The 17884-nt window shown below is 42.9% G+C and overlaps 1 protein-coding gene across 1 annotated transcript; it reads left to right on the forward strand.

Moving 5' to 3' along the window:
- Nucleotides 1-15178: 15178 nt before the first annotated feature.
- DIRAS3 (DIRAS family GTPase 3) lies at nt 15179-17556 on the forward strand. Its single transcript, XM_006057518.4, has 2 exons — nt 15179-15356; nt 16119-17556. The coding sequence occupies exon 2, from the start codon at nt 16184-16186 to the stop codon at nt 16883-16885; it is 702 nt and encodes a 233-aa protein (XP_006057580.1). The 5' UTR covers nt 15179-15356; nt 16119-16183; the 3' UTR covers nt 16886-17556.
- Nucleotides 17557-17884: the final 328 nt, after the last annotated feature.

A 17884-nucleotide genomic window follows, 5' to 3' on the forward strand; every position in this document is an offset into this window, starting at 1 on the left:
GAGAAGAGGGAGGAGGGAGTTAGAGGTGACCCAAATGAGATGAGGTGGAATCAACAGTGGAGAGAGTGTGCTAGCCAGTAGTCACTTCCTTATGTGCACTCCACAACTGGACCGCTCAGAGATGTTCACGGAGTTATACAGGGAAGAGAAGAAGGAGGCAGGAGACAGAGGTGACCAGAAGGATAAAAGGGGGAAATGAAAAGAAGGGAGACAGATCCAGCCAGTAATCAGTTCCTTAAGTGTTCTCCACCGTCTGGAACACACAGAAATTCACAGAGTTGGGTAGAGTAGAGAGGGGTTAGGGAGGAGATACAGGTGACCTGGTGGAGAAAATGGAGAGTCCAAAGAGAGAGAGAGCAGTCAAGCCAGTAATCTCGTACACTAGTGAAAAATGGGTCCTGAAGATTGGGTTCTTAAAGGTATAAAATTGGTAACAAATACATAAAAACAAAAATTAGAAATCTAGAGTAGAGTTTGGAATTTCAAAAATGCGATGTTAATGAAAAGAAGAAGGAAAAGAAAGAGAGACAAAACGAACAAAGAAAAACAAACAAGGTTGTGAAAGTAATAAAGAAACTACAGGTACAAAATTGATAACTAATACCAAAAAGCAAAAATTAAAAATCTAGAGTAGAGTTTGGAATTTCAAAAATACAACGTTAAAAAAAAAAAAAAAAAAGAAGAAGAAGAAGAAGAAGAAGAAAAATAAAGAGAGAAAACAAACAAACCAACAAAAACAATGTCGCAAAAATTATAAAGAAAATACAGGTACAAAATTGATATCAAATACCAAAAAGCATAAATTAAAAATCTTGAGTAGAGTTTGGAATTGCAGATATACGATGTTATATAAAAGAAGAAGAGAAAGAAACAGAGGAAAAAAAAAAGTCACAGAAATTATGAAAAAAACTATAGGTACAAAATTGATAACATATATCAAAAGGCTAAAATTAAAAATCTAGAGTAGAGTTTGGAATTTCAAAAATACAATGTTAAAGAAAAGAAGAAAAAGAAAAAAGAAAAAAAAAAAAACACGGTCAAAAAATTATAAAATATATATATGAAGTTTGCTGAAGAAGAAAAAAAAAATAGGGTCTTTTTTTTTTTTTTGGCAAAGTAATAGTTATAAAAGTGAAAATTAAAGGACAATAGAGGACTTAAAAAAAATTTTTTTTTTAATTAAAAAAAAGAAAGAAAGAAAGATTGATCGTAAAAATAGTAAAACTATATCTAGGTCTTTCTCTGGTTTTGTTGTGAGTATTGTGGGTTCAGTTCATTTTTGGCAGTTCCTTGGTCCGACTTATATTTCTCAAGATCTATAGGCCCCTTCCTATGTAATCCGTAGTAACCACAGGGTTTGAATCTATGGCCTGTAGCTTCCAAGGCGTTTCCCTCTGTTATAGCTTCTTCTGTTTGCTGGTCTCTTCAGGGTCTGGTTCCCACCCTGACACAAAGGGGATGGTTGAGGACACTATTTTTTTTTTTTTTTTTTTAATTTAGGCTCACTTGTTCAGCCGCGCTGTGGGGAGGGAGGGAGGGATGCTGCAAACAGATATCACTGGCATGCGCTCGCAGTGCCTCAGCCACACTGGGTCTGCCCCCGCTCACGGCGCGTGTAGCCTCCCTGCCCACACTGCTTGGGCTCTAGGTTGTTCCGCCGGGAACAATCAGAGGCCGGCCCTGGGCTGAGCTCCCAGGTCCAAGCCGCTCCGGTTCAGGCACTCGGGTAGTCCTCAGAGGCGCAGACTCGGTTGGGCCTGCGTTTTGTGTTCTTCCCAGATCTGAGCCGCTCAGGTGATGAGGTGTTTGGCGGGCGCCAATGCTGCGACTTATCGCCTCCCCGCCACTCGGTTATCTGGGTGTAAAACCGGCACACCTTCTCAGGCAGATGTTGACCGTCCAGACCCCCAAGAAGTTTTAGTTAGCAAAGAAGCCTGCTTACAGTTTTATAGATAGTGTCTCTCTTGGGCTGCGATTGCCCCCTTCCGGCTCTGGCTGCCTGTCACCGGAGGGGGAAGGTCTGCAGCCGGCTATCTCTGTTCAGTCCTTTGTTCTGTGCGCGGGCCTGGCGGTGTCTTAGGTTAGGGCTGGCTTTTCGCGTGGTAGATATCCCACAGTCTGGTTTGCTAGCCCAAATTATTTCGCTCAGATAGCGCTCAGGACATTTGGCCCGATTCTTACTCTAAGGGACACAGCCCGCGCCGCACTTCCCTGCCCAGCCCCCGCTTGCTAATGCCGTGTGCAGGCGTCTGCGCTGCTTCTCCGCTGGGGGAGTTACCGTAGGGCTCACAATCCGCGATTTTTAATTGTTTATTTTTTTTCCCCTCCCTTTTATGTTGCCCTCTGTGCTTCCAAAGCTCGGCACAGATTCGGCAGTGAGAGGGTTTCCTGGTGTTTGGAAACTTCTCTCTTTTTAAGACTCCCTTCCCGGGACGGAACTCCGTCCCTCCCTCTTTTGTCTCTTTTTTTGTCTTTTATATTTTTTCCTACCTCCTTTCGAAGAATTGGGCTGCTTTTCTGGGTGCCTGATGTCCTCTGCCGGCATTCAGAAGTTGTTTTGTGGAATTTACTCGACGTTTAAATGCTCTTTTGATGAATTTGTGGGGGAGAAAGTGTTCTCCCCGTCCTACTCCTCCGCCATCTTGGCTCCTCCCCTCTGTTTGCCCATTTTCTAATTGAACTTTTTTATTACTGAGTTTTGAGAGTTCTTTACATATTCTTATATTAGTCCAATGCCAGATATGTGGCTTGAAAATATTTTCCCAATGTATACCTTTTCTTTCCATTACCTTTACAAGATCTTTCACAGAACAAAAGTTCTTAAATTTCATGAGCTCTAATTTATCAAGTTTTCCTTTTATGTATTATCTAATGGCCTCAAGTCTAAGAATTCTTTCCTTAGAAATCCTGAAGCTATTCTTTTAAATTTTTTTTTGTATTTTTACATATTATATTTAAGTCCATTATCCATTTTAAGTTAATTTTTATATAAGATGTGAGATTTAGGTCAACTTTTTGTTTACTTGTTGGTTTCTGTCTTTGGATGTCCATTTGTTCCAGTACCATTTATTGAAAGGACAACAACAATCTTCCTGCACTGAATTGCATTTGCACCTTTGTTGATAATTAGTTGGGCTTATTTGTGTAGGCTTACCCCGGGTTCTCTCTTCTGTTCCATTGATCTTTATGTCTATCTCTCCACCAATGTGACAACTACATGATTACTTTAGCTATATCAGATCAGATCAGTCGCTCAGTCGTGTCCGACTCTTTGCGACCCCATGAATCACAGCATGCCAGGCCTCCCTGTCCATCACCAACTCCCGGAGTTCACTGAGACTCACATCCATCAAGTCAGCGATGCCATCCAGCCATCTCATCCTCTGTCGTCCCCGTCTCCTCCTGCCCCCAATCCCTCCCAGAAACAGAGTCTTTTCCAATGAGTCAACTCTTCGCATGAGGTGGCCAAAGGACTGGAGTTTCAGCTTTAGCATCATTCCTTCCAAAGAAATCCCAGGGCTGATCTCCTATAGAATGGACCGGTTGGATCTCCTTGCAGTCCAAGGGACTCTCAAGAATCTTCTCCAACACTACAGTTCAAAAGCATCAATTCTTCGGCGTTCAGCCTTCTTCACAGTCCAACTCTCACATCCATACATGACCACAGGAAAAACCATAGCCTTGACTAGACGAACCTTTGTTGGCAAAGTAATGTCCCTGCTTTTGAATATGCTATCTAGGTTGGTCATAACTTTCCTTCCAAGGAGTAAACGTCTTTTAATTTCATGGCTGCAGTCACCATCTGCAGTGATTTGGGAGCCCCCCAAAATAAACTCTGGCACTGTTTCCAGTGTTTCCCCATCCATTTCCCATGAAGTGATGGGACCGGATGCCATGATCTTCGTTTTCTAAATGTTGAGCTTTAAGCCAACTTTTTCACTCTCCACTTTCACTTTCATCAAGAGGCTTTTTAGTTCCTCTTCACTTTCTGCCATAAGGGTGGTGTCATCTGCATATCTGAGGTTATTGATATTTCTCCTGGCAATCTTGATTCCACCTTGTGTTTCTTCCAGTCCAGCGTTTCTCATGATGTGCTCTGCATATAAGTTAAATAAGCAGGGTGACAATATACAGCCTTGACGTACTCCTTTTCCTATTTGGAACCAGTCTGTTGTTCCATGTCCAGTTCTAACTGTTGCTTCCTGACCTGCATACAAATTTCTCAAGAGGCAGGTCAGGTGGTCTGGTATTTCCATCTCTTGAAGAATTTTCCACAGTTTATTGTGATCCACACAGTCAAAGGCTTTGGCATAGTCAAGAAAGCAGAAATAGATGTTTTTCTGGAACTCTCTTGCTTTTTCCATGATCCAGCAGATGTTGGCAATTTGATCTCTGGTTCCTCTGCCTTTTCTAAATCCAGCTTGAACATCAGGAAGTTCATGGTTTACATATTGCTGAAGCCTGGCTTGGAGAATTTTGAGCATTACTTTACTAGCGTGTGAGATGAGTGCAATTGTGCGGTAGTTTGAGCATTCTTTGGAATTGTCTTTCTTTGGGATTGGAATGAAAACTGACCTTTTCCAGTCCTGTGGCCACTGCTGAGTTTTCCAAATTTGCTGGCATATTGAGTGCAGCACTTTCACAGCATCATCTTTCAGGATTTGGAATAGCTCAACTGGAATTCCATCACCTCCACTAGCTTTGTTCATAGTGATGCTTTCTAAGGCCCACTTGACTTCACATTCCAGGATGTCTGGCTCTAGGTCAGTGATCACACCATCGTGATTATCTGGGTCGTGAAGATCTTTTTTGTACAGTTCTTCTGTGTATTCTTGCCATCTCTTCTTAATATCTTCTGCTTCTGCTAGGTCCATACCATTTCTGTCCTTTATCGAGCTCATCTTTGCATGAAATGTTTCTTTGGTATCTCTGATTTTCTTGAAGAGATCCCTAGTCTTTCCCATTCTGTTGTTTTCCTCTATTTCTTTGCATTGATTGCTGAAGAAGGCTTTCTTATCTCTTCTTGCTATTCTTTGGTACTCTGCATTCAGATGTTTATATCTTTCCTTTTCTCCTTTGCTTTTCACTTCTCTTCTTTTCACAGCTATTTGTAAGGCCTCCCCAGACAGCCATTTTGCTTTTTTGCATTTCTTTTTTATGGGAATGGTCTTGATCCCTGTCTCCTGTAAGAAGAAGGATTCTTTTCACTGTACTCCTTTTCAAGAGTCTTTTAGCTATATAGATACTATGCCTTCCCATATAAATTTTAGGATAAACTTCTTTATGCTTATAAAATCTTGGCTGAGATTTTGATAAGAATTGCATTAAACCCATAAATCAACTTGGAGAGATCTTTACTAAGTTGAATGTCCTAATCCATGAACACATTATGTCTTTCCATCAACTTAAGTCTTCTTTGATTTCTTTTATGAGCATTTTGTAATTTTCAGCATTCAGACTATTTATGTGTTTTTTATATGTACAAAGTACTTTCTTTTTTGTAGTGACTTAAATAATACTGTTTTTAATTTTGGTTTCCATATATTCTTTTTTATTATAAAAAATATTCTTTTATTTTCAAACTACCTATGTCATTTAATATGAAGTTAATTTCTTCTTACTTCAAACATCATATAGTTGGCTTGTGTTTCTTTTTTGGTTTGTTTATTTTATCCACTCTGCCAATCTGCCTTTTTATTTGGTGTATTTACACCATTTACATTTAAGGTGATTCTTGATATATATGAACTTAAGTACACAATTTTATTGTTTCCTGGTTTTCCTCTGCTTCGCTTTATCACCTTTATGTGGGTTACTGAAATGTTTTTTTTAATAGGATTCTCTCTTGATTTATTTTTAGTGTGTTTGGGTATATCACTTTGTATAAAAAGTTATTCCTTTGGATATTACAATATGCATATATGACATTATAATCTATTATTGCATGAGTGAAGTATGGAAACCTTGCTTCTATTCAGGTCCCTTTGCCTTTCCCAATTTTTAGCACCATTGCCTTGAGTATCAGAGATTATAATTTTTCTTTCAATCATCATGATTGTAAAAGTTTATGAGAATGATAAGCAGGTAAGTGTAAGTAAGTGTTAGTTGCTCAATTGTGCCTGACTCTTTGCAACTCCATGGACTGCAGCCTGTTAGGCTCCTCTGTCCATGGAGTTCTCTAGGCTAGAAGACTGGAGTGGGTAGCTGTCCCCTTCTCCAGGGGAATCTTCCCAACCCAGGTATCAAATCTGGGTCTCTTGCATTGCAGGCAGATTCCTTACCATCTGAGCCACCAGGGAAACCCATGAGAAGAATAGTTTATCATAATTACCCCTATTTTTTAAATCTATCTTGATATTATGCTTTCCCTTATGAAGTTCCTAATTATCTTTTCCTTTCTATTTATGAAACTTTCTTTGTTATTTGTTGTTCAGTTGCTCAGTCATGTATGACTGTGATCCCATGGACTGCAGCATGCCAGGCTTCCCTGTTCTTTACCATCTCCTGGAGCTTGCTCAAACTCATGTCCATATTGGTGATGCCATCCAACCATCTCATCCTCTGTCACCCACTTCTCCTCCTGCCTTTAATCTCTCCCAGCATCAGGGTCTTTTCCAGTGAGTTGGCTCTTCGCATCAGGTGGCCAAAGCATTGGAGCTTCAGCTTCAGCATCAGTCCTTTCAATGAATATTCAGAGTTGATTTCCTTTAGGATTAACTGGTTTGATCTCCTTGCAGTCCAAAGGACTCTCAAGAGTCTTCTCCAACACCACAGTTAGAAAGCATTGATTCTTTGGTGCTCAGCCTTCTTTACAGTCCGACTCTCACATCCGTACATAACTACTGGTAAAACTATAGCTTTGACTATATGGACCTTTGTTGGAAAAGTAATGTCTCTGCTTTTTAATACTCTGGCTAGGTTTGTCATAGCTTTTCTTCCAAGGAGCAAGTGTCTTTTAATTTCATGGCTGCAGTCACCATACACAGTGATTTTGGAGCCCAAGAAAATAAAGTCTTTCACTGTTTCCATTGTTTATCCATCTATATGCCATGAGGTGATGGGACCAGATGCCATGATTGTAGTTTTTTGAATGTTGAATTTTAAGCCAGCTTTTTTATTCTCCTCTTTCATCTTCATCAAGAGTCTCTTTTTCACTCTGCTCTTTCACCTTCATCAAGAAACTTCCTTCAGTCACTCTTTGAGGGTAGGTTTTTTAGCAAAAATCCTCTTTGCTTTTCTTCATCTGGACATGGTGTTTGTTCTTGAAGGTCTATTTTGCTGGATATAGAATTTGTAGTTGACAGTTCTTTGAAAAGACTTTCAGCACTTGAAAAATGCCATGCCATTTCCTTTGGTATCTGTGGTTTCAAATGAGATATCTGCCATCATCTGAATTAATGTTCCTCTGACAGGTAATATATTCCTTCTTTCTGTCTACTTTCAAGAATTTGTTTCCAGAATTCAATTATGTGTCTTAGCATTGATTCCCTTGGAATTCTCTTGGTGGGGTTTGTTCAGCTTCTTGGAACTGTAAGTGTGTCTTTCAACAAATTTGGGAGATTCTCAGGCATAATTTCTTGCCATACTCATTTAGACTGTTTCTTCTCTCCTTCTGGGGCTCTGATACAAATGTTGGGATTTTGGTTACTGCACCACAGACCCTAGAGACTCTTCTCATTTTTTTTCCAGTCTATTTTATCTCTATTGTTTATATTGAGTAAATTTTATTTCTTTATCCTCAAGTTCACTGATTCTATCCAATGTCATCTCCATTATAATATTAAGCCCATTCAGAAAGTTTAAAAATTTCTATTATTGTATTTTTCAGTTCCATAATTTCCATTTAAATCCTTTTTATGTGTTTTATTTGCTGAACTTTTAAAAAAAATTATTTTATATCAGAATTCAGTTGATTAACAACCAATGTTGTGTTAGTTTTAGGTGTATAGCAAAGTGACTCAGTTCAGTTCAGTTCAGTTGCTCAGTCGTATCCGACTCTTTGTGACCCCATGAATCACTGCATGCCAGGCCTCCCTGTCCATCACAAACTCCCGGAGCTCATTCAAACTCATGTGCATCGAGTCGGTGATGCCATCAAGCCATCTCATTCTCTGTTGTCCCCTTCTCCTTCTGCCCCCAATCCCTCCCAGCATCAGGGTCTTTTCCAGTGAGTCAGCTCTTCACATGAGGTGGCCAAAGTATTAGAGTTTCAGCCTCAGCATCAGTCCTTCCAATGAACACCAAGACTGATCTGCTTTACGATAGACTGGTTGGATCTCCTTGTAGTCCAAGGGACTCGCAAGATTCTTCTCCAACACCACAGTTCAAAAGCATCAATTCTTCAGTGCTCAGCTTTCTTCATCATCCAACTCTCACATCCATACATGACCACTGGAAAAACCATAGCCTTGACTAGACGGACCTTTGTTGGCAAAGTAATGTCTCTGCTTTTCAATATGCTATCTAGGTTGGTCATAACTTTCCTTCCAAAGAGTAAGTGTCTTTTAATTTCATGGCTGCAATCATTATCTGAAGTGATTTTGGAACCCCCCAAAAATAAAGTCTGACACTGTTTCCACTGTTTCCCCATCTATTGCCCATGAAGTGGGACCAGATGCCATAATCTTCGTTTTCTGAACGTTGAGCTTTAAGCCAATTTTTTCACTCTCCACTTTCACTTTCATCAAGAGGCTTTTGAGTTCCTCTTCACTTTCTGCCATAAGAGTGGTGTCATCTGCATATCTGAGGTTATTGATATTTCTCCCGGCAATCTTGATTCCAGCTTGTGCTTCTTCCAGCTCAGCGTTTCTCATGATGTCCTCTGCATATAAGTTAAATAAGCAGGGTGACAATATACAGCCTTGACGTACTCCTTTTCCTATTTGGAACCAGCCTGTTGTTCCATGTCCAGTTCTAACTGTTGCTTCCTGACCTGCGTATAGGTTTCTCAAGAGGCAGGTCAGGTGGTCTAGTATTCCCATCTCTTGAAGAATTTTCCACAGTTTATTGTGGTCCACACAGTCAAAGGCTTTGACATAGTCAAGAAAGCAGAAATAGATGTTTTTCTGGAACTCTCTTCCTTTTTCCATGACCCAGCAGATGTTGGCAATTTGATCTCTGGTTCCTCTGCCTTTTCTAAAACCAGCTTGAAAATCAGGAAGTTCATGTATCTGTTCTTTTTCAAATTCTTTTCCTATTTAGGTTATTACAGAGTGTTGAACAGAGTTCCCTGTGCTATACAGCAGGTCCTTGTTGGTTGCCTGTTTTAAATATATCAGTGTGTACACTGTCAATTCCAAACTCCCAACATATCCTTCCCACTTTCTCCCCTGCTAACCATAAGTTCATTCTCTAAGTCTTTGTGTCTGTTTCTGTTTTGTAAATAAGTTCATTTGTATCATTAAAAAAAAAGATTCTGAATATAAGCAATATTATATTGATATTTGTCTTTCTCTGCCTGACTACTTAACTTAGTATGATAATCCATGTTGCTACAAATGGCAGTATTTCATTCTTTTTTATGGTTTGGTAGTCAATTATATACATATACCACATCTTCTTTATCTGTTCATCTGTCAGTGGACATTTAGGTTGCTTCCATGTCTTGGCTATTATAAATAGCATTGCAATGAACACTGGGGTGCATGTATCCTTTCAAATTTTGTTTTTCTCCAGATATAATCCCAAGCATGCTTCCCTGATAGCTCAGTTGGTGAAGAATCCACCTGCAATGTAGGAGACCCCAGTTTGATTCCTGGATCAGGAAGATACACTGGAGAAGGGACAGGCTACCCACTCTAGTATACTTGGGTTTTCCTTGTAGCTCAGCTGGTAAAGAATCTGCCTGCAATGCGGGAGACCTGGGTTTGATCCCTGGGTTGGAAGGATGCCCTGGAGAAGGGAAAGGTTACCCACTCCAGTATGGAGAGTTCCATGGACTGTATAGTCCATAGGGTCTCAAAGAGTCAGATGTAACTGATTGACTTTCTATATTCTATAATCCCAAGAGTTGGATTGCTGTATTATATGATAGCTCTATTTTTAGCTTCTTAAGGAGGCTCCAAACTGTTTTCAATAGCTGCCATACAAGTTTACATTCCCACTGACAGTGCAAAAGGGTTCCCTTTTCTCCATATCCTCTCCAGCATTTGTTGTTTGTAGACTTTTTGATAACCTCAAATATGCAGATGACACCACCCTTATGGCAGAAAGTGAAGAGGAACTAAAAAGCCTCTTGATGAAAGTGAAAGTGGAGAGTGAAAAAGTTGGCTTAAAGCTCAACATTCAGAAAATGAAGATCATGGCATCTTAGACCATCACTTCATGGGAAATAGATGGGGAAACAGTGTCAGACTTTATTTTTTTGGGCTCCAAAATCACTGCAGATGGTGATTGCAGCCATGAAATTAAAAGACGCTTACTCCTTGGAAGGAAAGTTATGACCAACCTAGATAGCATATTCAAAAGCAGAGACATCACTTTGCCAACAAAGGTCCGTCTAGTCAAGGCTATGGTTTTTCCTGTGGTCATGTACGGATGTGAGAGTTGGACTGTGAAGAAGGCTGAGTGCCGAAGAATTGATGCTTTTGAACTGTGGTGTTAGAGAAGACTCTTGAGAGTCCCTTGGACTGCAAGGAGATCCAACCAGTCCATTCTGAAAGAGATCAGCCCTGGGATTTCTTTGGAAGGAATGATGCTAAAGCTGAAACTCCAGTCCTTTGGCCACCTCATGAGAAGAGTGGACTCATTGGAAAAGACTCTGTTTCTGGGAGGGATTGGGGGCAGGAGGAGACGGGGACGACAGAGGATGAGATGGCTGGATGGCATCACTGACTCAATGGACGTGAGTCTCAGTGAACTCCAGGAGTTTGTGATGGACAGGGAGGCCTGGCGTGCTGCGATTCATGGGGTCACAAAGAGTCGGACACAATTGAGCGACTGAACTGAACTGAACTGATCCTGACTAGTGTGAGGTGTCATCTCATTATAGTTTTGATTTGCATTTCTCTATAAATTAGCAATATTAAGCATCTTTTCATGTGCCTTGGACATCTGTATGGATAACTAATGAAAACCCCTGTTCATTTATAACTACTGTATAGTAGTATATAGTTTTATTTCTCAGGGAACCCATTCCTTTGACTCTCTGGCCTACTGCAATGCTGGATCCCTGGGCTAGGGCTCATCTTAAAGTGAAATATTTTATATTGACTTTTGAAGTGCAAGACCTGGTTTGGATGGAGGAGCTATGGTTTTGTATTTTTATCATTTCTTGTGATTTCTATGTATAACCTCATAATTTGATCTCTCTGGCATTTAAAGGCTTTACTTTGGCATATGTATTTCCACACCCTCTTGCTTTCCTCCTCCTTTCTCTTCTTCCTCCTCCTCTTCCTCCTCCTCCTATGTCTTCTTCCTCCTCCTATTTTTCACTTCCCCTTCTTTTTTGTTTTTTCTTTGTTTTAAATGTCTTTCCTCCAAAGGCATCTTCATTCATCTTCCATATATCAGGACCCCGTTTTTTTGTGTATTTGAAACGTGTATTCTTAGTTTGTTTACTGTAAAGAAACAAATATGCATTATAACGATGGGAAAAAAACTAAAAAGCAGTGGAACAAAAGACATCCATACACCCCAAGGAACCATTGTTTTCAAACAAAAGGCAAGGCTACAGGAGAGAAGAGTAAGCTTGGTCTTAGGTCAGAGCATGGCCCCTGAGGTTCAGTTTCCTCATCACCAAAATGAAGGGTTTGACTTGATGGTCCTCAGGCCACTTCCAGCATTATAAATGACTTAGTGATTAGACATAATTGTCTTCAAATAGCTGAAAGGCTGTAAGGGCATCCAAGGGAGCAGACTGATCAATGCATTTCCAGACGCCATAAGATGAAACCGGAATCAGTGGCTGGAGTGACAGGTAACTATGAAAACTTCACTAATAATCAGAACTACCCCCAAATAGAGAGGACAGCCTGTCAAGTGCCAAGGTGTCTGCTCTGGGGTAAACCGATGCCCGTCAGTTTCAGTTTCAGGGCCCTCTTTTCTAGTCTTTCTCATTCCTAAAGACTTTTTGTTGTTGTTCAGTCACTAGGTCATGTCCAACTTTGCAACCCCACAGACTGCAGCACGTCAGGCTTCCCTGTCCTTCGCTATCTCCCTGAGTTTGCTGCAATTCATGTCCATTGAGTCAGTGATGCCATCCAACCATCTCATCCTCTGTCACTCCCTTCTCCTCCTGCCCTCAATCTTTCCCTGCATCAGGGTCTTTTCCAGTGAATTGTCTCTTTGTATCAGGTGGCCAAAACATTGGAGCTTCAGCTTCAGCATCAGTCCTTTCAATGAATATTCAGGGTTGATTTCCTTTAGGATTGACTGGTTTGATCTCCTTGCCATGCACGGGACTCTAAAGAGTCTTCTTCAGCACCACAATCTGAAAGCATCGATTCTTAGGTGCTCAGCCTTCTTTATGGTCCAATTCTCATATCCATACATGACTACTGGAAAAAAACATAGTTTGACTATGTGGACCTTTGTCAGCAAAGTGATGCCTCTGCTTTTTAATACACTATCTAGGTTTGTCATAGCTTTTCTTCCAAGGAGCAAGCATCTTTTAATTTCATGGCTGCATTACCATCTGCAGCTCAAGAAAATAAAATCTGTTACTGCTTCCACTGTTTTTCCTTCTATTTGCCATGAAGTGACATTTTAGGTGCCCTAGTTTCAATAGACAGAGTGTTATTTGTGGTTTAGGAGGAATGTGCAAAGATTTCATTCTTGCTCAGAATTCTCATTGCTCTTCTTCCCTGCCCCAAGTTCTTCTATCCTCAATTTATTTTCCCCAAGCCTGCTATGTTTTCCTGGTGGAAATCTGCTCTTATTTGGTTTAAATAAAAAAGTCATTGGCACTTCCAAAAATGCTCAAAGACTACACGATTATGTGTATACAGATTTCTATATTATTATGTGAAGGCCAATAGCTGTCTTTTATGAATTACCTATTGTATTCTAAATGCCTTCTAACTAGTGCATCAGGGAGCAGCTCCTTGAATCCTCCCCACAATTCTTTCTCATAGGTATCAGTTCCCCTCTACAGAAAAGTAATTCCTCCAGGATTGCACAGCTCAAAGGCATATTATCATTTCAGTTGCTCAGTCATGTCTGACTCTTTGCGACCCTGTGGACTGCAGCATGCCAGACCTCCCTGTCTATCACCAACTCCCCAAGTTTACCCAAACTCCCATCCATTGAATCGATGATGCCATCCAACCATCTCATCCTCTGTCGTCCCTTCTCCTTCCACGTTCAATCTTTCCCAGCATCAGTCTTTTCAAATGAGTCAGCTCTTTGCATCAGGTAGCCAAAGTATTGGAGTTTCAGCTTCAACATCAGTCCTTCCAGTGAACACCCAGGACTGATCTCCTTTAGGATGGACTGGTTGGATCTCCTTGCAGTCCAAGGGACTCTCAAGAGTCTTCTCCAACATCACAGTTCAAAAGCATCAATTCTTCAGCTCTCAGCACTCTTTCTAGTCCAATTCTCATATCCATACATGACTACTGGAAAAACAATAGCTTTGACTAGATGGACCTTTGTTGGCAAAGTAATGTCTCTGCTTTTTAATATGCTGTATAGGTTGGTCGTAACTTTTTTTCCAGTATTAACATGTATTCCAAAGAAGGATAAGGGAAAAAAACCCATTAACATTCTAAAGCTAGTTTTCTGCCTCTAAAGCATGTGTTCTTGATCTCTGCCTAACATGCATGAGTCTTTGGGTAAGAAAGAGAAATTATAAAAATGTTTTCACTAATGAGTAAAATATACTGTATCAGCTTAATGACACAGGAGGATAAAATCAGAAAAAGAACAAGAGTTGACGTTAGGAGTACTAGGTTTGGGCCTGCTGCTGCTGCTGCTAAGTCACTTCAGTTGTGTCCGACTCTGTGCGACCCCATAGATGGCAGCCCACCAGGCTCCCCGGTCCCTGGGATTCTCCAGGCAAAAATACTGGAGTGGGTTGCCATTTCCTTCTCCAATGCGTGAAAGTGAAAAGTGAAAGTGAAGATGCTCAGTCGTGTCCAACTCTTAGCTACCCCATGGACTGCAGCCTACCAGGCTCCTCCATCCATGGGATTTTCCATGCAAGAGTACTGGAGTGAGGTGCCATTGCCTTCTCCAGGTTTGGGCCTAGGTCCATCATTTATGAGCCCTTTAAACTTGAACAAGTAATTTTACCTGCTGAATTAGTTTTATTTTGCTGTGTAAAAAACTACCATAGATGTTGTGGCTTAATAGGACACCCAACTGCAAAATCTAGAACTCTCTCAAATCGGAAGTCTGGATGAGCTCAACTGGATTCTCTGCTTAATAAGGCTAAAATCAAAGTGTTGATGGTCTGATCTTACGTGCAGTTTCTAGAGAAGAATCTGCTTTCAAGATCATTCAGGTTGTTGGAAAAATCCAGTTGTTAGCTCTGCGGCTCATGCTTTCTTACTGGCTGTCAGCCAGGGGTCGCTCTCTACTCCTAGGAGGCCGCCCACATTTCCAGTCTGGATTTTCCTACGAGGTTTTTGTGACGGTGACTAAATGAGAAGTATTGTACACATAGTGGTGATGGATATGATCATTGCTTAATGTTGTTGGGTGTAGAGGATACCCCTCAACCTCTAAACACAGAACATGTCTACACCACAGGAAATCCTACCAAGAGGCAGGTTCCAAAGTCTCTTATAACAGAAGTGTCGGTTGGTCTTCTTAGCAAAGACAGAAACTGGGTTTTGTACTGGACAAATGTTTATTGGAGTGAAGTGGATGAGATGCGGTGAGGTGTCTGTCACCAGTAATGAGAAGGGTGCTAACTGGCCTTCCTGCAGGGAAGAGAAGGTGGCGAGGGTTGGGAAAGGCTACCCCGCAGGGGGCAAAAAGCGAAGAAGTGGTTTAGATCGCAGTAGGTGAGAAATGCCTACATCGGCAGCCCCGTAAGCCGACCCCACTCAATGGGCGGGCACTTGTGAACACAGGGCCACCTCCCACCCCCGCCCCTGCCCGGGCTGTGGGTACCTGTGTGGGGGACGCCGGGGAGACTGCCGGGGGCGCGTCTGACTCGGTCAGCCCCTCACAACCCAATCCCCCCTCCGTGAGCAGTGCAAGTGGAGTCTCCCAGTCTGCGCCCCCTGGCTCTAGCTAACCAATCTCAGTCCCACTGTTGGTTGGAGCATTTCGCCCGGAGCCTCCGAGCGTACTGGTTGCCGGCTGCGGCTGGGAGCTTGGTTGCGCAATTCCTTGCCGCCACTGCGGCCGCGGCCGAAGCCACCTGGGCAAGGAGAGAATTTGCCGCGAGGTTCCCGCCTCGGAAAGAGGTAAAAGCTATCGTTCGCCTTTTTTCGGGCACTCAAATGCAAGGTGTAGCGAGCGAACCAGCCTGTATTATCGCGGGGCGGAAAGCAATGGGCACGTTATCAGGGAAGCGGGTACCTGGGGACAATTGCTGCAGGTTAGGGGTCTCTGTGAGCGTTACGAATCCTGGTCCCTGTGGGCTTCCTGGGCGCCAACCACCCCTCCTCACTGCCCCCCGTGACCACACCCTGGATCGCGATGTCTGCGGCAACCTACCCTTGCCCGCAGTGATCGATCCTTGTCAGAGATACGCATAATTTTTAATACTGCAGGAGAGAAGACAGCAAGGGCTTATTTAGGGTGAAAATGTTTGCTAACATCGCTCGGATGTGCATGTTTTAAGGGTTGGCAAGCTGTCCATTATTGCAGCATTCTGTAGTGTGGCATGATAAAATAAAAATAAGTGCGTAGCCACCGCGAAAGTAACAAACAGGTATCATTGGAAGAAGAGGCTCGGGGCACTCCTGCCCTCCTCCCCACCCGCATTGCCTTTGGTGGGTTCCTGGGGTGGGCAGAGAGACAGCTCACCGCAGAGAATGGAGGAGGGAGGAGGGAAGTGGGAGGAGGGAGGAGGGTGGGGTTAGCGAACGAGACGAGACAGACACCACCCCCCGCCCCCCCATCCCATGTCCCCAGGGAGCAGCGGGCCAGGCAGGCGCTGCGACAAGACATCATTCCGAGTTAGACTCCCACCCCTCACACATCCTCTCTTCTCTCCTCCGTAGGCATCCCTCACTGCTGGCCAAGTGCCAGAGAAGCGGTGCACGCACCTCTCAGCTAATACCTGACCATGGGCAACTCCTGCTTCGGCCTCAAGGAACGGCTGATGAAGCGGCTGCGGCCTCTGCCGACCGTGATCGTCATCCGCACCTGCCTGCCCCAGAGAAGGAGCAGAGATTTCCGCGTGGTGGTGCTCGGCTCGGCCGGCGTGGGCAAGAGCGCGCTGGTGCAAAGGTGGGTGCGCGGCAACTTCCGTGAGGCGTACCTGCCGACCATCGAAGATACCTACCGCCAGGCGCTAGGCTGCAGCCACAAGGCGGGTGCGCTGCACATCACCGACACCACCGGTGGCCGCCGCTACCGTGGCCTGCAGCGCCTTGCCATTGCCAGGGGTCATGCCTTCATCCTGGTTTATTCTATCACCAGGAAGCAAACCCTGGAGGAGCTGAAGCCGCTCTATGAGCTGATCCGTCAACTCAAAGGTAACAACCCGCAAAAGTGCCCCGTCATCCTGGTGGGCAACAAGTGCGATGAGAGCCGTCGGGAGGTGAGTGAGAAGGAAGGTGCTGCCTATGCGTGCGAGTGGAATTGCGCCTTCCTGGAGACCTCGGCCAAGATGAATATCAACGTCCAGGAGCTGTTCCAGTTGCTGATAAATTTCGAGAAGAAGCCCGCCGCGGCCGCAGCCCCCGCCGGCGCCCAGCCTCCGCAGAAGAAATCCCAGATCCCCAAGACCGCCGAGAAGCTGCTGGGCAAGTGCGTCGTCATGTGAACCCTGAGCCTTAAAGACCGCGGCCCTCCTCTCCTTTAGCGTGCCGAAAACATGCACCGACCCCATTGTGCTGTGTCACCTGTACACGACTGACTGTTGTGCTGTGGTTTGGGTTGTAACAATTAGATGTCAATAAATGTCCCTTGTGAGTTAATAACTTTCCTTTTTCCCAGGTGAGAGAACTCGAATTGTTAAAATAATGGACATTGGAGGAGGAGAGGAAAAAAGGAACAAGATGCATTTCAAGGATGGGACTTGGACGGACTTTAGAGATTAATGTTTGAAAAAGAGACTGGAAATAGCAAAATGAATTGAAAGATACCACTGCCCTTCTTGTAATCCTATTATTGTGTATTATTCTTAAACATTTCAAGTCCTGTAAATGTCTAACCATATCTCCCCATTGTGTATTTAATTGTTAAAAAACACGTTTTTGCAGCAAAAGGTCTGACAGATGGCTGTGAGACAGAAATACTAAACATGATAAATAAATGAATGTCCTATAGTTGAGCATTGAGGGTGGGAGCAGAGAGAATTGTTAAAGTGGATCTTGCTTACTAAATATATGCCAGTTGTTTCGTAGGTCATTTAAAAATGTTTGAGTATTCTACATCCCTGTTTAAAAAAAATTATAATAGTTCGATGACTTAATAAAGCTTTTCCTGCATGCAGTCCGCTGTAATAATTTCTTTTTCACTAAACAACAACAAAAATTACCCATTGCCAGTCACAGCTGGTGAAGATTTCTAATAAGAGTTTTACATACAGAAGCCCATGCCCTCTTGAAATTATGCCCCAATGCCAGTTGGGGGTGGGGGTGGTTCATGGGTCCCTGCAATGCAGAGCTAGTTTATATCCATCACCTTTCCTGGGCTGATTCAGGAAGAACTCCAGGCATCTTTGAAGAGGTTACTTGCTCATTTTGCTGCTGTCTTGGAGGTGGGTGGTGAAAAGCAAACTCTGCCTCAAGAACCACTGGATAGTGGATGAACCTAGAGT

The sequence above is a fragment of the Bubalus bubalis genome, chromosome 6 (assembly GCF_019923935.1).
Source record: "Bubalus bubalis isolate 160015118507 breed Murrah chromosome 6, NDDB_SH_1, whole genome shotgun sequence".
Classification (NCBI taxonomy): Eukaryota; Metazoa; Chordata; class Mammalia; order Artiodactyla; family Bovidae; genus Bubalus; species Bubalus bubalis.

Bases quoted from the DNA above. Each gene is read 5' to 3' on its own strand.
- DIRAS3 (XM_006057518.4), top strand. From the start codon at position 16,184: ATGGGCAACTCCTGCTTCGGCCTCAAGGAACGGCTGATGAAGCGGCTG.